This window comes from Oncorhynchus mykiss, chromosome 26 (assembly GCF_013265735.2).
Source record: "Oncorhynchus mykiss isolate Arlee chromosome 26, USDA_OmykA_1.1, whole genome shotgun sequence".
Classification (NCBI taxonomy): domain Eukaryota; kingdom Metazoa; phylum Chordata; class Actinopteri; order Salmoniformes; family Salmonidae; genus Oncorhynchus; species Oncorhynchus mykiss.
The window spans coordinates 43,135,281-43,161,752 of NC_048590.1; the positions used below are offsets into that span (position 1 = coordinate 43,135,281).

The 26,472-nt window shown below is 43.6% G+C and overlaps 1 protein-coding gene across 2 annotated transcripts in view; it reads left to right on the forward strand.

Moving 5' to 3' along the window:
• Positions 1–25,627, forward strand: part of LOC110515300 (endophilin-A3-like) — a 76,276-nt gene extending 50,649 nt beyond the window's left edge. Inside the window, exons 2-11 of one of the 2 annotated variants that reach the window (XM_036963689.1) lie at positions 4,343–4,411; positions 6,875–6,947; positions 7,898–8,041; positions 9,186–9,319; positions 9,622–9,780; positions 18,281–18,384; positions 19,400–19,521; positions 19,768–19,806; positions 20,940–20,999; positions 22,421–25,627. In XM_036963689.1, the coding sequence (XP_036819584.1) occupies positions 4,343–4,411; positions 6,875–6,947; positions 7,898–8,041; positions 9,186–9,319; positions 9,622–9,780; positions 18,281–18,384; positions 19,400–19,521; positions 19,768–19,806; positions 20,940–20,999; positions 22,421–22,623 (1,107 nt within the window). In that variant the 3' untranslated portion in view covers positions 22,624–25,627. The remainder of the gene's footprint in view (positions 1–4,342; positions 4,412–6,874; positions 6,948–7,897; positions 8,042–9,185; positions 9,320–9,621; positions 9,781–18,280; positions 18,385–19,399; positions 19,522–19,767; positions 19,807–20,939; positions 21,000–22,420) is intronic. The other variant, XM_036963690.1, reaches the window with a different exon arrangement.
• Positions 25,628–26,472: the final 845 nt, after the last annotated feature.

The following is a 26,472-nucleotide window of genomic DNA, read 5'->3' on the forward strand; positions in this document are numbered from 1 at the left end:
ATGAGGAGAGTGCACTTCTCTGGTAAAAGAGCATTTCACTGCTGGTTGATGTTCACACTTTTAGCTAGCGTACAGTCCTACACTGTAGCAGTTAGCTAGTGGAGGTTCTTCTGTAGCACTTGTTATAGTGAGACCTGGGTTCAAATAATATTTGAAATCATTCCAAATACTTTAGCTGTTCTTTATTGAGCTTGCCTGGTGCGATGGAACCAATTGAAAAGTCCCAAAAGTGCAAACCTCTCCCACCTGGCTTCACTAAAAGTTGTACTATTTCAAATAGCATTTGAACCCAGGTCTGCAATAGACTACTCCTTCCAGAAATAGGATGTCTGAGAAGCAAGGCTACACGCCAGACAGTACCTCTTAGCACCTTTTTTTCTATCTAGAATATTATAGGGTTCTTCGGCTGTTCCATAGGAGAACCCATTGAAGAACCCTTTTTGTTCCAGGTAGAACCCTTTTGGGTTCCATGTAGAACCCATTCTACAGAGGGAACCAAAAAGGGAGAAAGACATAAAGAGAAGAGTAGGGGTTCTCCTATGGGGACAGCCGAAGAACCCTTTTTTCTAAGAGTGTGACGATGTAGTAATTTCCTTCCCATTGTGTGGTGAGGAGTAAAGGCTATCACAATTTCCTCAGTCATGTAGATGTACAGAGAAAGGCATCTTGTGGTCTGTGTCATCCAGCAGCTAGAGCCTCTGATCCCGGTACACATACTGTATGTTAGAGTCGGCATGGGTTAGAATCTTAAGACAAAATACATTCTACACTTCTAGGTTCCCCAGCATCACCCCACATGTTATGACATGCTGGTTTTGGAATTGAAACAGGGTCCCCCATCAGTGTGGCGTACATAGTATTTGTTTATATTTTACTGTGTAAGGTACAGAGCAGTGGAGGCTGCTGAGTGGAGGACTGCTCAAAATAATGTCTGGGATGGAGTGAATGGAATGGTATCCAAAAAGTGTGTTTGATACCATTCCATTAACTCAATTCCAACCATTATTTTGAGCCGTCCTCCACTCAGCAGCCTCCACTGCAGGTCCACCATTTTTGTGAAGTGACCCGTTTTTTTGGACAAGCTATGTTTTCAAAACTAATGTTTACATGAATTCTGATTATATCCAGAAATACAGTATGTGTATATATCTTAGTTATATCTTAGTTATATATCTTGACGGAGTGATGCTGAATGTAATTTTTTTTTACTTACCCCACTCTCCCCTAAATGTCTGTGTCTTTTCCATAAAACCTCCATTACACAGTTCTTCTCCATAAAACCCATGTTACATCGAAGTTCCATTATCTGCTGTTCTAGGTGCTGTGTTCCACCTCCAGAGGTCAGGGGTCAGGTATATAGTGTCCTGGGTGGAAGTTGTCCTCAGGCTACAGTACTTACCCTCCTCACATCTATATCAGAGTCTGGTCTTCCCAAAAAGGAGAGATGTAGAGAGAGTGTGGGAAGGTTTTTCCAGCTCTGTTGCCTCTCAACCTAAAATAATTTGGCATGGTAGTACATTCACATGCTCCAACACGTATCACCTCTATTGGATAGTGGCAAACGTAGAATTATTGGTTAGTGGCAAACGTAGAATTATTGGTTAGTGGCAAACGTATAATTTTGGTTAGTGGCAAAAGTAGAATTATTGGTTAGTGACAAACGTAGAATTATTGGTTAGTGACAAACGTAGAATTATTGGTTAGTGACAAACGTAGAATTATTGGTTAGTGACAAACGTAGAATTATTGGTTAGTGGCAAACGTATAATTTTGGTTAGTGGCAAAAGTAGAATTATTGGTTAGTGACAAACGTAGAGTTATTGGTTAGTGGCAAACGTAGAATTATTGGTTAGTGACAAACGTAGAATTATTGGTTAGTGGCAAACGTAGAATTATTGTTTAGTGACAAACGTAGAATTATTGGTTAGTGACAAACGTAGACGTTGTCCTTTCCTCAGCCTACTAACCCTCCCTCCCTGCATGGCTAAGTTACAATTACACCTAAGTGTTAGGATTCACCCCTTAGTGTCTTAGCAGAACAGAGTCAGGGGGATATTTCTGCAGGGATGCATACTGGTGTGTCTTGTCCTTTAGCAGCGCCTGGGTTTTTAGCTCTCTGACTGGTCTTCAAGGAGCTCAAAGTTCTGGACTTCTCTCGGACTGGTCTTCTCTTTGACCGGTCTTCAAAGAGCTCAAAGTTCTGGACTTCTCTCAGACTGGTCTTCAAGGAGCTCAAAGTTCTGGACTTCTCTCTGACTGGTCTTCAAGGAGCTCAAAGTTCTGGACTTCTCTCTGACTGGTCTTCAAGGAGCTCAAAGTTCTGGACTTCTCTCTGACTGGTCTTCAAGGAGCTCAATGTTCTGGACTTCTCTCTGATCGGTCTTCAAGGAGCTCAAAGTTCTGGACTTCTCTCTGACCTTCGTGGCTCAGCTGTTAGCCTACTTTTTAAGGAATTAGCCTACTGTACTGTACTAAATTTTAATATTCTTATCACTGCCAAAATAATGGTCTCTCTCTGCTTCAGAACTTAACTCCTTAGATTGACACCCAAGCTAACACATTTTGATTCCCACAACTTTACAGGGAAGTTGTTTTTCAAATAACCAAAGGAGAACCTTTAGGCAATGCTATGGGAACGTTTAGTGTTAGCTGGGACAGTCTTTGAAAACAAATGAGCCTGCCTGGTAGTGTCCCTGTCTGTTTGTGCTTTATTCCTCTCAGTGTGTTGTCATTCCCTGATTGATGACGTTTAATATGGGACCTATTTAGTAGGTTGTCATGCCAAAGGTGTGCTGTATGACTGGACGATGATTAAAGAGTTGGCTAAATTATGTACAGTAGGAGACCACGCTAAAACCAAATGGTGAAACAGTTTCCTCTGGGGTTTGTAATTGGCTATCTCATTACAGTATTATTGTGTTGTTTGTGCTTCCAGAGCATGTATCTGCTACCAACCAACACATCTTTCTTTATAGAGTCATATATGGCACCACTTGAGCATGTTTTATGTAAATGGTTTCAGTAAAACACAGCCCATTAAGAATGACCATCTCCCGATTCAATTTGTGAGCCATCAGACAAGGTAGATGTAGATCACAGGAGGTTGGTGGCACCTTAATTTGGGAGGACGGGCTCGTGGTAATGGCTGGAGCAGAATAAGTGGAATGGTATCAACTACTATGTGTTTGATGCCATTCCTTTTGTTCAGTTCTAGACATTATTATGAGCCTCCTCCCCTCAGCAGCCTCTTGTGATTCAGACTGATACACTCTGACCTGCTGCAGGGGGGGAGTAAGAAAGAGAAGTTGTGATTGCCTCTGTAGATGTCATCTCTCTGAAGGGCCCACTATCACACTGTTGACATGAATGAGGGAGGTAATGAATGGAGAGGAGGGAGGGAAAGATACAAGGTAAAAGAGAGAAAGAGGGAGTGAAGAGGAGAGGTAGTGGATACAATGAAGAGGCAGAGAGAGAGATAGATATCGAAGAGAGCAAAGGAGAGAGAGGGAGAAAGACATAAAGAGAAGAGGAGAGGTAGAGGATACATGAAATGGAGAAAGAGCCAGAGAGAGAGATGAAACCTAATAGCCTGGTGATTATTACCTCTCTCTCTCCCAGACCTCTGAGCGTCACCAGAGTGCCACTGTGCTGTGCAATTCCATGAGGAGTTTACCAGTGTCATCACACACACACACACACACACACACACACACACACACACACACACACACACACACACACACACACACACACACACACACTGCCATTACTCCCCCAGTATCCCTGATCTGATTTCTTTCTCACACACTAATCAATCTAATGAGTGTTACTGCATGATAAATGTGTCTGTCTGTGTCAGTGAGAGCACCTCAACAACAAGAAAAGTGATGACACTAATACTATCTCTCTGTCTTTCCTCTTGCTTCCCCTCCCTACCCCTCCATCCCCTCCCTACCCCTACCTCCATCCCCTCTCTTTCTCTCTCTCTCTCTCTCTTTCCATTCCCTCTCTCTCTTTATCCCCACCTCTCTCTCTCTCTCTCTCTCTCTCTCTCTCTCTTTCTCTCCCCACCTCTTTCTCTCCATCCCCTCTCCCTCTCTTTCCCTCTCTCTCTCTCCCCACCTATCTTTCTCTCTCTCATCCCCTTTCCCTCTTTTATCTCTCTTTCTCTCCCACTCTCTCTCTCTCCCTCCATCCCCCCCTCTCTCTCTCCCTCCATCCTCTCTCTCTCTCTCCCCCCTCTCTCTCTCTCTTTCCCTACCACTCTCTCTCCCCCCCCCTCTCTCTCTCTCTCTCTCTGTCTTTCCCCACCACTCTCTCTCCCTCCCCTCCATCTCTATAGTTGCTGAGTGAAAAGATAAGTGGTGCTGAAGGGACAAAGCTGGATGAAGACTTCATGGAGATGGAGAGGGTAAGGATGACAGAGACGGCGCTATTAGCAACGCAAAACATCCTTGTAGTATACACAATGGCTGGCTCTGGGCTGTAGTGTCCCCTAGGTATCTAGGATCAGATTCCCCTCCACCTATCCTGAACTTAACCATTAGTAGGGAAAATGCTAAACTGAACTAAGATCAGTGTCTAAGAGAAACTTCACTCTACTCCCAATGGTTGCGTCCCAAATAGCAACCTATTCCCTATGTAGTTCACTTTTGTTGACCTGAGCCCTATTGGCCTTTTTTCAAAGGTAATGCACTTTATAGGAAATAGGGTGCCATTTATGACAGAGACAATAACTCCCAGACCTCAGGATGAATGCACTACTGCTCTTTTACTGTCCACAATGGTGTTCTTCTGTGGTCCCGGGTATTCACAGGGGTTCAGGCTTTTGTTCAAGCCCAGCACTGGGGACAGACTTCAGTTCAACGTCTAGTGTTGATTTACATTTGGTTAAGTTGTCAGCTGACGTGAAATCAACATATATTTTTTTTTATATACAGTGGATGTCGGAAGTTTACATACACTTAGGTTGGAGTCATTAAAACTCGTTTTTCAACCACTCCATAAATGTCTTGTTAACAAACTATAGTTTTGGCAAGTCAGTTAAGACATCTACTTTGTGCATGACAGAAGTCATTTTTCCAACAATTGTTTACAGACAGATTATTTCACTTATAATTCACTGTATCACAATTCCTGTGGGTCAGAAGTTTACATACACTAAGTTGACTGTGCCTTTAAACAGCTTTGAAAATTCCAGAAAATGATGTCATGGCTTTAGAAGCTTCTGATAGGCTAAATTACATAATTTGAGTCAATTGGAGGTGTACCTGTGGATGTATTTCAAGGCCTACCTTCAAACTCAGTGCATCTTTGCTTGACATCATGGGAAAATCAAAAGAAATCAGCCAAGACCTCAGAAAAAACATTGTAGACCTCCACAAGTCTGGTTTATCCTTGGGAGCAATTTCCAAATGCAATAGTACGCAAGTATAAACACCATGGGACCAGGCAGCCGCCATACCGCTCAGGAAGGAGATGCGTTCTGTCTCCTAGAGATGAACGTACTTTGTTGTGAAAAGTGCAAATCAATCCCAGAACAGTAAAGGACCTTGTGAAGATGCTGGAGGAAACAGGTACAAAAGTATCTATATCCACAGTAAAACAAGTCCTATATCGACATAACCTGAAAGGCCGCTCAGCAAGGAGACTGCTGAGCCACTGCTCCAAAACTGCCATAAAAAAAGCCAGACTACGGTTTGCAACTGCACTTGAGGCCAAAGATCGTACTTTTTGGAAAAATGTCCTCTGGTCTGATAAAACAACAATAGAACTGTTTGGCCAAAATGACCATCATTATGTTTGGAGGAAAAAGGGGGAGACTTGTAAGCTGAAGAACACCATCCCAACCGTGAAGCATGGTGGTGGCAGCATCATGATGTTGGGGTGCTTTGCTGCAGGAGGGACTGGTGCACTTCACAAACTAGATGGCATCACGAGAAAGGAAAGTTATGTGGATATATTGAAGCAACATCTCAAGATATCAGTCAGGAAGTTAAAGTTTTGTCACAAATGGATCTTCCAAATGGACAATGACCCGAAGCATACTTCCAAAATTGTGGCAAAATGGCTTAAGGACAACAAAGTCATGGTATTGGAGTGGCCATCACAAAGCTCTGAGCTTAATCCTATAGAACATTTGTGGGCAGAACTGAAAAAGCGTGTGCGAGCAAGGAGGCCTACAAACCTGACACAGTTACTAATTGGCTGTATGTAAACTTCTGACCCACTGGGAATGTGATGAAATAAATTAAAGCTGAAATAAATCATTCTCTCTACTATTATTCTGACATTCCACATTCTTAAAATAAAGTGGGGATCCTAACTGACATAAAACAGGGAATTTCTACTAGGATTAAATGTCAGGAATTGTGAAAAACTGAGTTTAAATGTACTTGGCTAAGGTGTATGTAAATTTCCGACTTCAACTGTACATTCACCATGTCATTGGATTTGGGATAAAAGGTGGGTGAAAAAAAGGCAAAATGCCCTTACGTTGATGATTTGGGGTAAAATGACGTGGAAACAACCTTGATTCAACCAGTAATTGCCCAGTGGAAACACACCTGAATGAACCTATCATTGAGTGTTTAAGTGGTTGAGTCAGGTTCCTGCAGGGGGTGCAGGCTTTTGTTCCAGCTCAATACAAAAAAACCTGATTCAACTTCTCAACTCACCATCAAGTGTTTGAGTTGTTGGATCGGCTGTGTTGGTACTGGGCTGAAACACAGACCTACAAGGCTGGAAGGGTCTCCAGTAGAGGTCGACCTCTAGTCTCCAGGACCAAGGTGGAAGAACAGTTGTCTTCTTGTAACCAATACGTGCTGAAATAAAGACCCTCTCTATTGAGCTAACATGATCATCTTGTTTCTAGAAAATCGATGTCACCAACAAATCAGTGTTGGACCTCTTGACCAAAACAACAGAATACCTACAACCTAACCCAGGTGAGACAACACTTTACAGAATATTGACTAATGTTCAGAGTTGGTGAAGATGATATCTTTGAAGTTGGTGAAATAATGCAGAAGTTAAAGAACTTTACTATGTAGGTGAATGGTTATGATGGATGGAAGGGGTGGATGGATGGATGGATGGAAGTGATGAATGAATGGATGGATGGATGAAGGGGTGGATGGATGGATGGATCAGGTGGATGGATGGATGGAAGGATGGAAGGAAGGGGTGGATGGATGGATGGATGGAAGGGTTGGATGGATGGAATGGGTGGATGGATGGATGGATGGATGGAAGGGGTGGATGGATGGATGGAGGGAAGGGGTGGTTGGATGGATGGAAGGGGTGGATGGATGGATGGAAGGATGGAAGGGGTGGCTGGATGGATGGATGGATGGATGGATGGGGTGGACAGATGGATGGATGGATGAAGGGATGATGGATGGATGGATAGATGGATGGATGGGGTGGATGGATGGATGGATGGATAAAGGGATGGATGGATGGATGGATGGAGGGGGTGAATGGATGGATGGAAGAGGTGGATGGATGGGTGGATGGAAGAGGTAGATGGATGGATGGATGGATGGATGGAAGGGGTGGATGGATGGATGGATGGAAGAGGTGGATGGATGGATGGATGGAAGCGGTGGATGGATGGAAGGGGTGGATGGATGGATGGGTGGATGGATGGATGGAAGAGGTGGTTGGATGGATGGAAGGGGTGTATGGATGGAAGGGGTGATGGATGGATGGATGGGTAGATGGATGGATGGATGGGTAGATGGATGGGTGGATGGAAGGGGTGGATGGATGGATGGATGGATGGATGGATGGATGGATGAAAGCAAGTCAGCAGTGTGATGCAGGGTGGTATGTTGCTGGTGACAAATAAAACAAACACAAATAAAAAGTGATCCCTCCATGTGTTTTGCTGTAGCTTCCAGAGCCAAGTTGGGGATGTTAAACACAGTGTCGAAGATGAGAGGACAGGTGAAGACCACAGGATACCCACAGACCGAGGGCCTACTGGGGGACTGTATGATGCGCTATGGACATGATCTGGGAGACCAGTCCTCCTTCGGTATGAATCACACACACACACGTTCAGCACACATACATGCACACACACACACAGACACACATGCTGTGCTATGTGAGGGCTGTGAGGAGCACGAGAGGAAGCCTTTGAAAAGCTTTTCATCCTAACCTGACTGTGCACACGCCCACCAACCCACCCACGCTCGCTCGCTCGCCACACACACACACACACACACACACACACACACACACACACACACACACACACATACACCCTGTGTGCAGCCAGCTAGTCTGTACTGTGTTTCCGCCTGTGAAAACCTGTGGCTTTGTTGAGCTGCTTCCCGTCTCAACTCTGACACCTGGTGGCTACAAAACGTACTTACTCTGAACATGGGTTTTGATAATATCATTAGTATAGGCCCAGTTTCCCAGACACAAATGAAGGGTAGTTCTAGACTAAAGCCCATGTTCCCATCTTAGTGAAAGATGAAGGCCAGGACTCAATGGAAGGTGTGCTATAGAGCAGTACACTTGGCAGCAGACAATGCGCCTTTTAAAATACATTCGGTGATCACATTCATAATAAATGCTGCGAATGTTGGTTCAAGCATGAATAACCTTCAACAGTGTGCTGCTCTGTGAATGAATCCCAGCCTAGACTTCATCTGTGTCTTGAAAACCAGACCTTAATATTCAATATAAACTTCAAACAGGTGTTACATTATCCAGTTATCAACTATCTAGAAACCAAATCATTATTTCTCAGGGATCTCGATTTTAACTTTGCAATTCCATTGAATAATGCACACTGATATGGAATTCTATATATAATTACTAGATAGTTAATTAATTGATCCTGCATCACCTTCTTGCTGTAAGTTGTTAGCGACACATGAATTCAGTGAAAGTGGCCCATGCGGGAATCAAACCCTCAACCCTGGTGTTTGCTAGCACCTTACTCTCAAACCCACTCACTGTCACAACCACCATGTTTCTGTTTCACATGTTTCGCTTGTATCTGACAGCAGGGTCGTATTATGTTAAACCGTAGAAAAAGGTTTTGCAACAGAAAATGAAAACAAGTGTTTCTTATTGGACAAGTTCGGGTAGGTCCCTCCCAGTTTTGGCCTGTTTTCTTCTGTTTGGTACCTTGTGAATACGAGCCAGGTGTTTTTTGTCTGCAGGCGGTGCGTTGGTGGACATCGGTGAGGCCATGAGGCAGATGGCCGACGTGAAAGACTCTCTGGACATCAGTGTCAAACAAAACTTTATTGACCCACTCCAGAACTTACAGGACAAAGACCTCAAGGAGATCACGGTCAGTGGTATATTACATCTCAGTGTCTATTAGCTTTCAGAACTCCATGTGTGCATCACAAATGGCACCCTATTCCCTTTATAGTGCACTACTTTTGACCAGGGCCCATATGGGATGTGCATAAAAGTTGTATACTTGCAATTTTGTAAAGTTGTATTTTGCAATGTTTAATTTGTATTAGTTATTTTAAATGTTTCATGAAGGTTTTGAGGAGGGCCGTTGTCAATTCCTCCTGGGAAGAGCCTCTGTACTGACCCATATTGGCCCTTGTCAATCATCTCTCCTGATTGTCTTGTGTGCAGCATCACCTGAAGAAGCTGGAGGGGAGGCGGTTGGACTTTGACTATAAGAAGAAGCGTCAGGGGAAGGTGCCTGACGAGGAGATCCGTCAGGCAGTTGAGAAGTTTGAGGAGAGCAAAGAGCTGGCCGAGAGGAGCATGTTCAACTTCCTGGAGAACGATGTGAGTGAATAGTAGAGGCATACGCTACCTGTTGTAACGGTTCTCGCTCTCTCGTTCTCTCTCTCTGAAAAAGAGTGCCACCATGTGGTGGTCTGCAATAGAGGTGCCAGTTTCCATTATAGGTGAACTGTCCAAGCGCCCCGGTTAGAGGATGGAGATGACCAGTAGGAGGCAGGGATACAATTCACACATTTCCATACACCAAACAGACACACACACACACACACACACACACACACACACACACACACACACACACACACACACACACACACACACACACACACACAGCAAAGAGGAAGAGGAATAGAATCTCTGAAAGTGGTTTTGTGGTCAGTGACGCACAAACACACGATTGGGAAGTCCAGGCTTGTAGGAAGGGTCCAGGGTGAGTTGTATTGAGGTGGCAGGTGGCCTAGTGGTTTGAGCGTTGGGCCAGTAACCAAAAGGTTGCAGTATCGAATCCCTGAGCTGACAAGGTAAAAATCTGTTGTTCTGCCCCTGAACAAGGCTGTTAACCCATTGTTCCCTGGTAGGCCGTTCTTAACTGACTTGCCTAGTTAAATAAAGGTAAATATATATATATATATATATATAAACATTAAGGTGGTGCAGAGTTATTGTCCTTGTAGGAAGGGGTGAGTTGTGTTGAGGTGGTGCAGAGTTCTTGTCCTTGTAGGAAGGGCCCAGTGGTGAGTTGTGTTGAGGTGGTGTAGAGTTCTTGTCCTTGTAGGAAGGGCCCAGTGTTGAGTTGTGTTGAGGTGGTGCAGAGTTCTTGTCCTTGTAGGAAGGGGTGAGTTGAGGTGGTGCAGAGTTCTTGTCCTTGTAGGAAGGGCCCAGTGGTGAGTTGTGTTGAGGTGGTGCAGAGTTCTTGTCCTTGTAGGAAGGGCCCAGTGGTCAGTTGTGTTGAGGTGGTACAGAGTTCTTGTCCTTGTAGGAAGGGGTGAGTTGTGTTGAGGTGGTGCAGAGTTCTTGTCCTTGTAGGAAGGGGTGAGTTGTGTTGAGGTGGTGCAGAGTTCTTGTCCTTTTATGAAGGGCCCAGTGGTGAGTTGTGTTGAGGTGGTGCAGAGTTATTCTGACCTGTTGTCTCTCTGCACCCCCTGTGTCCAACTAAAGAACAGGCTTGAATAGGTCTGTTACCTCACCAGATAGGACCTGTGATTGGCTGACCAGGTCAGCTGACTGTGTTCCCTGGCAACCTGGTCCCTAACAGGCCTGAGGCTGAGATGGGGGATGGTAGCCTCTGCTGCAGCTGAAAAGTCACAGAGTTTATCTCTATGTCCTAACCAGAGAGAGGGTTCAGTGAGGGTTTCATGATTAAAGTTATAGGGTTTTGTAAACACGTACTCTCTGTTTGTGACACTCGCTGGAGCTCTGAGGCCTAAACACCCTGCTAGCAGAATCAATCAAGCAGTGTGGTGCCAAGACAGCTTCTCCCTCAATGTCAGCAAGACAAAGGAGCTGGTCGTGGACTACAGGAAACAGAGAGCCGAGCACGCCCCCATTCACATCGACGGTGCTGTAGTGGAGCAGGTTGAGAGATTCAAGTTCCTCGGTGTCCTCATCACTAAGTATCTATCATGGTCCAAACACACCTCCTCAGGAGGCTGAAAATATTAGGCATGGGCCCTCAGATCCTCCAAACGTTTTACAGCTGCACCATTGAGAGCATCTTGACTGGCTGCATCACCACTTGGTATGGCAACAGCTTGGCATCCAACTGCAAGGTACCACAGAGGATAGTTCGGACGGCCCAGTACATCACTGGCGCCGTGCTCCCTGCCATCCAGGACCTCTATACCAGGCGGTGTCAGAGGAAGGCCCAACATTTTTTCAAAGACTCCAGCCACCCAAGTCATATGCTGTTCTCTCTGCTACTGCATGTCAAGTGGTACCGATGCACCAAGTCTGGAACCAACAGGACTCTGAACAGCTTCTACCCCCAAGCCGTAAGACTGATAAATAGTTAGTTAAATAGTTACCAGGACCCTGAACAGCTTCTACCCCCAAGCCGTAAGACTGATAAATAGTCAGTTAAATAGTTACCAGGACTCTGAACAGCTTCTACCCCTAAGCCGTAAGACTGATAAATAGTTAGTTAAATAGTTAACAGGACCCTGAACAGCTTCTACCCTCAAGCCGTAAGACTGATAAATAGTCAGTTAAATAGTTACCAGGACCCTGAACAGCTTCTACCCCCAAGCCGTAAGACTGATAAATAGTTAGTTAAATAGTTAACAGGACCCTGAACAGCTTCTACCCTCAAGCCGTAAGACTGATAAATAGTCAGTTAAATAGTTACCAGGACCCTGAACAGCTTCTACCCTCAAGCCGTAAGACTGATAAATAGTTAGTTAAATAGTTAACAGGACCCTGAACAGCTTCTACCCCCAAGCCGTAAGACTGATAAATAGTTAGTTAAATAGTTACCAGGACTCTGAACAGCTTCTACCCCCAAGCCGTAAGACTGATAAATAGTCAGTTAAATAGTTACCAGGACTCTGAACAGCTTCTACCCCCAAGCCATAAGACTGATAAATAGTCAGTTAAATAGTTACCAGGACTCTGAACAGCTTCTACCACCAAGCCGTAAGACTGATAAATAGTTAGTTAAATAGTTACCAGGACCCTGAACAGCTTCTACCCCCAAGCCGTAAGACTGATAAATAGTTAGTTAAATAGTTACCAGGACTCTGAACAGCTTCTACCCTCAAGCCGTAAGACTGATAAATAGTTAGTTAAATAGTTACCAGGACTCTGAACAGCTTCTACCCTCAAGCCGTAAGACTGATAAATAGTTAGTTAAATAGTTAACAGGACCCTGAACAGCTTCTACCCTCAAGCCGTAAGACTGATAAATAGTCAGTTAAATAGTTACCAGGACCCTGAACAGCTTCTACCCCCAAGCCGTAAGACTGATAAATAGTTAGTTAAATAGTTACCAGGACTCTGAACAGCTTCTACCCTCAAGCCGTAAGACTGATAAATAGTTAGTTAAATAGTTAACAGGACCCTGAACAGCTTCTACCCCCAAGCCGTAAGACTGATAAATAGTCAGTTAAATAGTTACCAGGACTCTGAACAGCTTCTACCCTCAAGCCGTAAGACTGATAAATAGTCAGTTAAATAGTTACCAGGACTCTGAACAGCTTCTACCCTCAAGCCATAAGACTGATAAATAGTCAGTTAAATAGTTACCAGGACTCTGAACAGCTTCTACCCCCAAGCCGTAAGACTGATAAATAGTTAGTTAAATAGTTAACAGGACCCTGAACAGCTTCTACCCTCAAGCCGTAAGACTGATAAATAGTCAGTTAAATAGTTAACAGGACCCTGAACAGCTTCTACCCCCAAGCCGTAAGACTGATAAATAGTTAGTTAAATAGTTAACAGGACCCTGAACAGCTTCTACCCCCAAGCCGTAAGACTGATAAATAGTTAGTTAAATAGTTACCAGGACCCTGAACAGCTTCTACCCTCAAGCCGTAAGACTGATAAATAGTTAGTTAAATAGTTACCAGGACTCTGAACAGCTTCTACCCCCAAGCCGTAAGACTGATAAATAGTTAGTTAAATAGTTAACAGGACCCTGAACAGCTTCTACCCCCAAGCCGTAAGACTGATAAATAGTTAGTTAAATAGTTAACAGGACCCTGAACAGCTTCTACCCCCAAGCCGTAAGACTGATAAATAGTTAGTTAAATAGTTACCAGGACCCTGAACAGCTTCTACCCTCAAGCCGTAAGACTGATAAATAGTCAGTTAAATAGTTAACAGGACCCTGAACAGCTTCTACCCCCAAGCCGTAAGACTGATAAATAGTTAGTTAAATAGTTAACAGGACCCTGAACAGCTTCTACCCCCAAGCCGTAAGACTGATAAATAGTTAGTTAAATAGTTACCAGGACCCTGAACAGCTTCTACCCTCAAGCCGTAAGACTGATAAATAGTTAGTTAAATAGTTACCAGGACTCTGAACAGCTTCTACCCTCAAGCCGTAAGACTGATAAATAGTCAGTTAAATAGTTACCAGGACCCTGAACAGCTTCTACCCTCAAGCCGTAAGACTGATAAATAGTTAGTTAAATAGTTACCAGGACTCTGAACAGCTTCTACCCTCAAGCCGTAAGACTGATAAATAGTTAGGTAAATAGTTAACAGGACCCTGAACAGCTTCTACCCTCAAGCCGTAAGACTGATAAATAGTCAGTTAAATAGTTACCAGGACTCTGAACAGCTTCTACCCTCAAGCCGTAAGACTGATAAATAGTCAGTTAAATAGTTACCAGGACCCTGAACAGCTTCTACCCCCAAGCCATAAGACTGATAAATAGTCAGTTAAATAGTTACCAGGACTCTGAACAGCTTCTACCCTCAAGCCGTAAGACTGATAAATAGTTAGTTAAATAGTTACCAGGACTCTGAACAGCTTCTACCCTCAAGCCGTAAGACTGATAAATAGTCAGTTAAATAGTTACCAGGACTCTGAACAGCTTCTACCCTCAAGCCGTAAGACTGATAAATAGTCAGTTAAATAGTTACCAGGACTCTGAACAGCTTCTACCCTCAAGCCGTAAGACTGATAAATAGTCAGTTAAATAGTTACCAGGACTCTGAACAGCTTCTACCCTCAAGCCGTAAGACTGATAAATAGTCAGTTAAATAGTTACCAGGACCCTGAACAGCTTCTACCCTCAAGCCGTAAGACTGATAAATAGTCAGTTAAATAGTTAACAGGACTCTGAACAGCTTCTACCCCCAAGCCGTAAGACTGATAAATAGTCAGTTAAATAGTTACCAGGACCCTGAACAGCTTCTACCCCCAAGCCGTAAGACTGATAAATAGTTAGTTAAATAGTTACCAGGACCCTGAACAGCTTCTACCCCCAAGCCGTAAGACTGATAAATAGTCAGTTAAATAGTTACCAGGACCCTGAACAGCTTCTACCCTCAAGCCGTAAGACTGATAAATAGTTAGTTAAATAGTTAACAGGACCCTGAACAGCTTCTACCCTCAAGCCGTAAGACCCTTTTTGCACAATATTCTTTTGACTCATCACATACGCTGCTGCTACTGTTTATTATCTGTCCCTTTATAGTTATATGTACCTATCTACCTCAATACCTATTACCCCTGCACAGCAACTCAGTACTGGTACCTCTTGTATATGGCCAAGTTATTACCTCATACCCCTGCACATCAACTCAGTACTGGTACCTCTTGTATATAGCCAAGTTATTACCTCATACCCCTGCACATCAACTCAGTACTGGTACCCCTTGTATATAGCCAAGTTATTACCTCATATCCCTGCACATCAACTCAGTACTGGTACCTCTTGTATATGACCAAGTTATTACCTCATACCCCTGCACATCAACTCAGTACTGGTACCTCTTGTATATAGTCAAGTTATTACCTCATATCCCTGCACATCAACTCAGTACTGGTACCTCTTGTATATAGCCAAGTTATTACCTCATACCCCTGCACATCAACTCAGTACTGGTACCTTTTGTATATAGCCAAGTTATTACCTCATATCCCTGCACATCAACCTAGTACTGGTACCTCTTGTATATAGCCAAGTTATTACCTCATACCCCTGCACATCAACTCAGTACTGGTACCTCTTGTATATGGCCAAGTTATTACCTCATACCCCTGCACATCAACTCAGTACTGGTACCTCTTGTATATAGCCAAGTTATTACCTCATACCCCTGCACATCAACTCAGTACTGGTACCCCTTGTATATAGCCAAGTTATTACCTCATATCCCTGCACATCAACTCAGTACTGGTACCCCTTGTATATAGCCAAGTTATTACCTCATATCCCTGCACATCAACTCAGTATTGGTACCCCTTGTATATAGCCAAGTTATTACCTCATATCCCTGCACATCAACTCAGTACTGGTACCTCTTGTATATAGTCAAGTTATTACCTCATACCCCTGCACATCAACTCAGTACTGGTACCCCTTGTATATAGCCAAGTTATTACCTCATACCCCTGCACATCAACCTAGTACTGGTACCTCTTGTATATAGCCAAGTTATTACCTCATACCCATGCACATCAACTCAGTACTGGTACCTCTTGTATATGGCCAAGTTATTACCTCATACCCCTGCACATCAACCTAGTACTGGTACCTCTTGTATATAGCCAAGTTATTACCTCATACCCCTGCACATCAACTCAGCACTGGTACCTTTTGTATATAGCCACGTTATTACATCATACCCCTGCACATCAACTCAGTACTGGTACCCCTTGTATATAGCCAAGTTATTACCTCATACCCCTGCACATCAACTCAGTACTGGTACCCCTTGTATATAGCCAAGTTATTACCTCATACCCCTGCACATCAACTCAGCACTGGTACCCCTTGTATATAGCCAAGTTATTACCTCATACCCCTGCACATCAACTCAGCACTGGTACCCCTTGTATATAGCCAAGTTATTACCTCATACCCCTGCACATCAACTCAGCACTGGTACCTTTTGTATATAGCCACGCTATTACCTCATACCCCTGCACATCAACTCAGTACTGGTACCCCTTGTATATAGCCAAGTTATTACCTCATACCCCTGCACATCAACTCAGCACTGGTACCTTTTGTATATAGCCACGTTATTACCTCATACCCCTGCACATCAACTCAGTACTGGTACCTCTTGTATATAGCCAAGTTATTACCTCATACCCCTGCACATCAACCTAGTACTGGTACCTCTTGTATATAGCCAAGTTATTACCTCATACCCCTGCACATCAACTCAGTACTGGTACCTCTTGTATATGGCCAAGTTATTACCTCATACCCCTGCACATCAACTCAGTACTGGTACCTCTTGTATATAGCCAAGTTATTACCTCATACCCCTGCACATCAACTCAGCACTGGTACCTTTTGTATATAGCCACGCTATTACCTCATACCCCTGCACATCAACTCAGTACTGGTACCCCTTGTATATAGCCAAGTTATTACCCCATACCCCTGCACATCAACTCAGCACTGGTACCTTTTGTATATAGCCACGTTATTACCTCATACCCCTGCACATCAACTCAGTACTGGTACCTCTTGTATATAGCCAAGTTATTACCTCATACCCCTGCACATCAACCTAGTACTGGTACCTCTTGTATATAGCCAAGTTATTACCTCATACCCCTGCACATCAACTCAGTACTGGTACCTCTTGTATATGGCCAAGTTATTACCTCATACCCCTGCACATCAACTCAGTACTGGTACCTCTTGTATATAGCCAAGTTATTACCTCATACCCCTGCACATCAACTCAGTACTGGTACCCCTTGTATATAGCCAAGTTATTACCTCATACCCCTGCACATCAACTCAGTACTGGTACCTCTTGTATATAGTCAAGTTATTACCTCATACCCCTGCACATCAACCTAGTACTGGTACCTCTTGTATATAGCCAAGTTATTACCTCATACCCCTGCACATCAACTCAGTACTGGTACCTCTTGTATATAGTCAAGTTATTACCTCATACCCCTGCACATCAACTCAGTACTGGTACCTCTTGTATATAGTCAAGTTATTACCTCATACCCCTGCACATCAACTCAGTACTGGTACCTCTTGTATATAGCCAAGTTATTACCTCATACCCCTGCACATCAACTCAGTACTCGTACCTCTTGTATATAGTCAAGTTATTACCTCATACCCCTGCACATCAACTCAGTACTGGTACCTCTTGTATATAGCCAAGTTATTACCTCATACCCCTGCACATCAACTCAGTACTGGTACCTCTTGTATATAGCCAAGTTATTACCTCATACCCCTGCACATCAACTCAGTACTGGTACCTCTTGTATATAAGTAAGTTATCATCAACTCAGTACTGGTAGCTTTTGTATATAGCCAAGTTATTACCTCATACCCCTGCACATCAACCTAGTACTGGTACCCCTTGTATATAGCCAAGTTATTACCTCATACCCCTGTACATCAACCTAGTACTGGTACCTCTTGTAAGTTATCATCAACTCAGTACTGGTACCTCTTGTAAGTTATCATCAACTCAGTACTGGTACCTCTTGTAAGTTATCATCAACTCAGTACTGGTACCTCTTGTAAGTTATCATCAACTCAGTACTGGTAGCTTTTGTATATAAGTTACTCATTATGTATCTATTATTACTTTTATTATTACGTGTTTTACTTTTCTATTATTTCTCTATTTTCTTTCCCATCAGAAAGCATTTCACTGTTAGTCCACACCTTTTGGTTACGAAGCATGAAAAAATACAACAGGATTTGAATCAGTCAATCAGTTGTATATCCCGTATTGACAACAACAGTTGTCACAAAGTGCAGCACTTTACAGTACAATCGCAATGTCAATCTTACCAAGAAATAGTTCACTACATGTTCTTCATACAAGATAAAGTGCTTGATAAGATGGATAATATGTTGTGTTGTGTGTTTGGTAGGTGGAGCAGGTGAGTCAGCTGTCAGCGTTGGTTGAAGCTGCGTTAGACTACCACCGTCAGTCCTTGGAGATCCTAGAAGACCTCAACACCCAACTACAAAACAGGCAACTAACTAACTACAGCTACCACACTCCACAGTCCCTAAACAGCCTGCCTCCTCGTCTCCTTCCCTTATTCTGCACTGATGTGAAAGAGCTGGACACGTGAAAGCAACTCCCTAGTGAGCATCCGCCATTTTGCTTTCACCTTTTCAGTTTTCAATTCAGTAATTCTGATTCAAGTTGAAATTCACTGCCTGAATTAAAAAAATCATCCTCAGTTCACATTCTAATTGCACTAAATTGAAAACCAAATTGAAGGAAAACCAACCAATTGAAGGAAAACCAACCAGTTGAAGGAAACAGGACAAGGACAGGAGGAAACCACTTTAGACTATGCAGCCAGTAATGTACATATGTTGTTGGGCCACAGTGGATAACATCATAATGCCTCTCACAGGGTATCCTCAGCCAGTAATGTACACATGTTGTTGGGCCACAGTGGATAACATCATAATGCCTCTCACAGGGTATCCTCAGCCAGTAATGTACACATGTTGTTGGGCCACAGTGGATAACATCATAATGCCTCTCACAGGGTATCCTCAGCCAGTAATGTACACATGTTGTTGGGCCACAGTGGATAACATCATAATGCCTCTCAAAGGGTATCCTCAGCCAGTAATGTACACATGTTGTTGGGCCACAGTGGATAACATCATAATGCCTCTCACAGGGTATCCTCAGCCAGTAATGTACACATGTTGTTGGGCCACAGTGGATAACATCATAATGCCTCTCACAGGGTATCCTCAGCCAGTAATGTACACATGTTGTTGGGCCACAGTGGATAACATCATAATGCCTCTCACAGGGTATCCTCAGCCAGTAATGTACACATGTTGTTGGGCCACAGTGGATAACATCATAATGCCTCCCACAGGATATCCTCAGCCAGTAATGTACACATGTTGTTGGGCCACAGTGGATAACATCATAATGCCTCTCACAGGATATCCTCAGCCAGTAATGTACACATGTTGTTGGGCCACAGTGGATAACATCATAATGCATCCCACAGGATATCCTCAGCCAGCAGTCGACCGAAGAGAGAATTTAAACCAAAGTCCATCATGAGCAGCATTGAGACCATAGACAACACTCAACACAATGGATCATATAGCTCCTCACTCAAGTCCTCAGGTACTGTACTGTACTGTGTGTGTGTGTGCGTGTGTGTGTCTGTGTGTGTGTGTGTGTGTGTGTGTGTGTGTGTGTGTGTGTGTGTGTGTGTGTGTGTGTGTGTGTGTGTGTGTGTGTGTGTGTGTGTATCAATTCTGCTCATATTTGTTTTGATCAGCCCCATCAGTTTGTCCATGTTATCCTTTCACCCATTGTTATTTTTCCCAAGTCATAAGTCATGTTATATGTGTCTGTGGTTCTTTGCAGACATCCAGATCAACCACACAGTAAATGGAAATGGGAAAAGTAGGTATACTTGGAATGATCACATCAAACAGGTGTCGCACCCATACATAGTCTTAAAAATGACTTATTCTGCCTCTCTGGAGATAATCTGAGACAAATCAAAACTCCTGTGAAGTCATGATCATTTTTAGCCAAATAATAACTTGCAAGTTCTCTGGCTCCATCAATGTGACTTTAAAAAAGCAGTTTTCTGCCCTCATGTGGTTAGAGGGTGTAACAACCTCCATGAAAATTACTCCGGGTTAAACCATTAGTGGGAGAAATGCAAAACTGCCTCAGGATCAGCGTCTAAGGTCAACTTCACCCTACACCGCTAAGAGCAGTTACAAATAGCACACTGAAAAGATCACATCTGTAATAGGTTTAACATATTAAGATAAAAAGCTGTTATCCCCTCAGATTAAAGTTTGGCAGTCAGTTTATTTTTGTGATGTCCAATTGGTAGTTACAGTCTTGTCTTATCGCTGCAACTCCTGTACGGACTCGGGAGAGGTGAAGGTCGAGAGCCATGCGTCCTCCGAAACACGACCCCGCCAAGCCTCACTGCTTCTTGACACACTGCTCGCTTAACCCGGAAGCCAGCCGCACCAACGTGTCGGAGGAAACACTGTACAGCTGGCGACCGAAGTCAGCGTGCATACACCTGGCCCGCCACGAGCCGCTAGAGCGCGATGGGACAATTACATCCCGTCCGGCCAAACCCTCCCCTGACCCGGACGACGCTGGGCCAATTGTGCGCCGCCTCATGGGTCTCCCGGTCATGGCCAGCTGCAACACAGCCTAGGATCAAACCCGGGTCTGTAGTGACGCCTCTAGCACTGAGATGCAGTGCGCCACTCGGGAGGCATCAGTCAATGTATTATTCATTCATCAGATATTGGTTGCTGTTTCAACCATGGCAGGAGTCATCATGTCATGAGTAGGGTAGGGTCGCAAAAGTCACGTATATTTCAACAACAAAAACATAGTGTTGGAAGATTCCTGGAATCAGGATTGAAAAAGCAGTACAACCGGGGGTCATCCTTTGAGGATTTCTGGAAAACCTGGGAATTTTAGGAAAGTTACAGGCATTGTGTTTGTTGGTGCTTGTCTCATCTTCCATCTCCATGTTTCTCCATCCATCTCTCACCCAGCTGATCCCTTCACCACCTTTCCTCTGTCCTGGCCAGAGAGTCCCACTTTCAACGGCCACCGTGAGTAACACACACACACACACACACACACACACACACACACACACACACACACACACACACACATGCGCACCCTCATACCCTCATACCTTGGTCCAACAACAACCCAGTCTACTGAAACTGTCCTCTACTCCTCCATACTGTCATGCACATACTCCATACACATGGTTAGCAGATGTTAATGCGAGTGTAGCGAAATGCTTGTGCTTCTAGTTCCGACAATGCAGTAATAACCAACAAGTAATCTAACTAACAATTCCAAAACTACTGTCTTATACACAGTGTAAGGGGATAAAGAATATGTACATAAAGATATATGGATGAGTGATGGTACAGAGCAGCATAGGCAAGATACAGTAGATGGTATCGAGTACAGTATATACATATGAGATGAGTATGTAAACAAAGTGGCATAGTTAAAGTGGCTAGTGATACATGTATTACATAAGGATGCAGTAGATGATATAGAGTACAGTATATACGTATACATATGAGATGAATAATGTAGGGTATGTAAACATTATATTAGGTAGCATTGTTTAAAGTGGCTAGTGATATATTTTACATCATTTCCCATCAATTCCCATTATTAAAGTGGCTGGAGTTGAGTCAGTGTGTTGGCAGCAGCCACTCAATGTTAGTGGTGGCTGTTTAACAGTCTGATGGCCTTGAGATAGAAGCTGTTTTTCAGTCTCTCGGTCCCAGCTTTGATGCACCTGTACTGACCTCGCCTTCTGGATGATAGCGGGGTGAACAGGCAGTGGCTCGGGTGGTTGTTGTCCTTGATGATCTTTATGGCCTTCCTGTAACATCGGGTGGTGTAGGTGTCCTGGAGGGCAGGTAGTTTGCCCCCGGTGATGCGTTGTGCAGACCTCACTACCCTCTGGAGAGCCTTACGGTTGTGGGTGGAGCAGTTGCCGTACCAGGCGGTGATACAGCCCGCCAGGATGCTCTCGATTGTGCATCTGTAGAAGTTTGTGAGTGCTTTTGGTGACAAGCCAAATTTCTTCAGCCTCCTGAGGTTGAAGAGGCGCTGCTGCGCCTTCTTCACGATGCTGTCTGTGTGAGTGGACCAATTCAGTTCGTCTGTGATGTGTATGCCGAGGAACTTAAAACTTACTACCCTCTCCACTACTGTTCCATCGATGTGGATAGGGGGGTGTTCCACTATCACACCACTGTCTGTTTGTCTTAATGTGTTGGATTTGTTTTGCTGCACCAACCCACATCAGATCCTTATCAGAGGAAGTGGGAACAGGGAACAGAAGACGATACATGCTGATGTTTGACAGTTCTCTATTTTTACCCCCTCTCCTCTTACCCCATCCCCCTCTCATTCCCTCTCCCCCTTCACCTCTTCTCCTCCCTCCCTCACCCCTTATCCTCCCTCTCCCCCCACCCCTTCTCCTCCCTCCCTCCAGAATCGGAGGTGCTGGACCAGCCATGTGCCAGGTCCCTGTATGACTTTGAGCCAGAGAACGATGGTGAGCTGGGCTTTAAGGAGGGTGACATCATCATCCTCACCAACCAGATAGATGACAACTGGTACGAAGGCATGATAAACGGAGACTCTGGCTTTTTCCCAATCAACTATGTGGAGGTTATCGTACCCCTGCCCCAGTGAGACAGGAACGGACAGGACACCACCCAATCAGGGACTAATCTCCAGAGCCCAACCTCCTCACAGCCTCCCCTGGTCCCTACACCCTATGCACCTGTGGAGATCTGAGAGGATGTTGTTATTTTGATCTGAGAGGTATTTCCATATAGATTGCACCGGTTGAATCCACTCAGATCTCCACAGGGGCATAGGGCTCAGGGTCTTGGTGTCGATTTGGGATTATACACAGTGTCCATTTCATCAGACTTCAATCCCCACCCTCAAGCCTCCTGTCATCAACCCCCAGCCTCCAGTCCCTACCCTTACATCCTCAGCCTTAGAAACACAGTACTCAATCCCAAATCGACCCTATACCCTAGACACTTTTGTAGATCTGAAAAGATTGGACAGGTATAAGGAAGGAAGTGGACATTCTAAGCAGTCTATCAGAAGGCAGAGTGAAGCTAATCTGATCTTGTTAATACCAATCCTTTAAGATCAATAGGAGTGTGTAGGGGTTAGAGGGGATATGGGTTTATTTGGGATTTCAGCACAACTCTCAGCACAACAACTCCTAGCACAACAACTCCTAGCACAAACCTATGTCTAATTTATTGTCAAAACTACATGTAATCCCTAGTCTCAGACAACAACACTCCAATACCCCAGCACCCACACAGTCCCTAACCCAAACCACAAACTCCATGAAATCGTCATATGAAATTGATCACAACACACTTCATCAAAGTCCTCCTCAGATGACCACGCCTTGCTTTTCGCCACAGACATTCAATAAGTGTACTACTTTTCTCTTTGTCTTTTACAATATTTATTTTCTACATTGTTCTTTTCATGGTTTGTGGAATGTGAAAATCAGGGTTCCTCCCCCAAACTGTGTTCCATTTGGAGCAGCTACAGTTGATGCCATCAGACAAGACAACTAAAATAATCACCTGAAAATCGCTGTGTAACAGGTGTGGACTAACTGAAGAAAAGTCATTCCAGGTTATCAAAGATGATGCTTTTCTCATGATCTGCCACCATGAGAAAACTAAATGGAGTCTCCTGGAAAAATCCACATTGCTACTGTGCATCTCCGTTTGGTTAGGGTTTTCAAGTGTTGATGTTGAGTTAGGAGTGGTCTTTTTGTTCCTTTTCTCTGCTGTTATCTGTAGGACCAGGAGTTATGCCTGACCATGTTACCCGACCAAGACAAACTCTAGTCCCTAGTTCTAGGTTATTATAGGCTTTAACATGTGCCCAGAGTTGTTCCTGTTGTCCGTCTGCCTGCCTGTCTGCCTGTTGTGCTCTTAAGTGTTATCCCAAACACATATTTTTAAACTGTAAGGAACTGATTTTACAACTCTGAATGTCCCTCTCTCTCTCTGTGTTTACATGGTCTGGTCTTACTGTGACGTAAAGACTCCTCTAAGGACTGTACCACTGTTCTGTGTCAGACGGGGGTGAATGCCTTGACCCACTTGGACCGTTTAAGTGCTTTTTAAAATGTTGTCTGTATTGCACTGAAGCTTTAGACCCGAACGTGCACCTCCGGACATGCACATACTGTATGTTTTCTAGTTTCTCCTCAAGCACTGCACTTTCTATGTCCTTCACCATGAGAGTACAGTACCGTCTGATGGTGAATAAATAGATTGATATGGACCACGATATGTACTGTATGTGATGAAACAGTTTGTCTGCCATGTAACGTCAGACCACCATTGTAGATTGAATGAAGTCTCAAAATGATACACATTAAAGGCATACTTTGTCACTTTTCTTTCCCCTGTGGTAGTGCCACAAAGTACTTACACACTCGAAACCAAACACACAAACAAAACTAACACTGTTTGATTCACATCAGTCAGGCTCTTCTTTGTCTTTGTACTCTCAAGCCTTCAAAACAAACAGGTGTTATCTAAGGCCTCACAGGTGACCAGAAATAGAAGCAATGAAGTGTGCCTTTAATGAGATATGCCTGTCTAGTATCATGTCTGAAGTCCGATAACCCTGGGCTTATTTAGGAAGTGCAGCATTGCTCTGACCTGACCTTCTATTTGACACGTCTCTTTAGCCTGATGGTTGGTTTTTAACTGCCAATAGCCTCTCTCTCTCTGCTGAGAATGGAATTCATCAGAGCCCTATAATAAGTATTATGTACTGTGTATATATAGCTCTGGATGTTATATGTTCACCATTCAACAGAATGGATAACTCCAGAATGATTGAACAACAATGCCATAACTGAATCATCACCATGGATGGTCATCTGTTTTCCTTTTTCATTTAGAAAAACACTATTTAAAAATCCACTGTAGTGTGTGGACATTCCCTTTACCCAAAAGTCTGGATTGGGTTTTTCTACCAAAATACACTTAAACATTCTTAAGCATCTTCTTTCTCTAAGTAGAACCATGTTCTGGACCAACTACACGAACTAGACAACTGTCCAAAGGTGTCTAAAGGTAATACACACTGTTTTCATATTGCTAGTGAATATGGAAAACCCCTGTTTGCATGATTTAACAAGAAAGACTGTAGCCATGGATTTGATTGTGAGAGAGAAAACAGGGGTTTTCAGAGGCAGCAAAAGAAATGGAAAAACCTTCACTGTGGAAGAAGATAGTTCTGAAGCCCAACCCTTCTGTTCTGTAATGGCCTGCTGCTTTCTCAAGGTGTCTGTCTGATGGTTGACAGTGTGTGTCCGTCCCATTTGGGACAACGCCACTGTGTGATGACTGAGATGACACTTCCCCAACACTACAGCTGGACTATATGTCCATGTCCACTGTTACTGTTCTCTTTGCTCTACTTAAGCAGCTCTGAAACCACTCTGTTCAGTGTCCCTTCACCCCAAACTTAGTCGATGGAAACTGGCTGTACATACTTCATCACCTCCTTTTTGGATTTGATTTATTTTCTGGAACATAATCTATATAAAATGTGTTTTATTGATGTTGTAAATGAATATATTCATACGTACTGTATATTGCGTAAATAAATGAAAAGCAATTACTGAGCCATCTTTGATGTTGTTTTAAAATAGTTGAATAACTTTTAACACGTTTGTCTTTTCAGTATTTATTTGTTCCTACCATACACAGCACAGGTCCAGTATGGATGAGTCTCTATACACTCACCTCAGCAGGTTGGGCTCAGTTCCATTCCAACGACCAACCCAGTGAATGAAAAACATTTTAAAATCCTCATAAGCATTGAAAGTGATGGACAATGAATTCCTTTCCTGAATAGACTTGAGTGGAAATGGAATTGACTTCAGCCCTTCCATAGCTTCAATTGAAATATACAATAGAATAAATAGCCCTCATAATTGAGGGCTCAGAGCCCTGCTACGAAGTAACATTTTCCACATATAGGACAATTGACACGCATAGAACTGATCTTGGTACAGTACAAGGTGGAAAATGTACATTTTCATCCTTTTAGTGGATTTCAGGTTTTAAGACTCACCAGTATATCATGTCTATAGACCAGTGATTCCCAAATGTCAGGTGAGGGCTGAAATCTTTTGGGTTGTGTCTGGAACAACTTGTTCTATTCTAGCTTTAGTCAAAAATGTTGAGTCAGTCAAAATGTGTCTCTATTCCTAAAGGTTTTTGTGCGTCATAAATGCTTGAGAACCACAGTTGTAAACAGCATAGTGCTGAGGGAAGCTTGGTCAAATGTTCGCTCATATCCACACCTCAGACACTCAGGTACTCTGGTGTATTTTCTCTATTTTCTTGGGAAACAACATTACCAGTGATGAGTACCACAGTACATCTGTATGGACTTGCAAATACAGCAGTACTGTAACATAAGTCATTCCCTAGTAGTTGTCATGGAATAATGCCAGAGAACTATACAGCA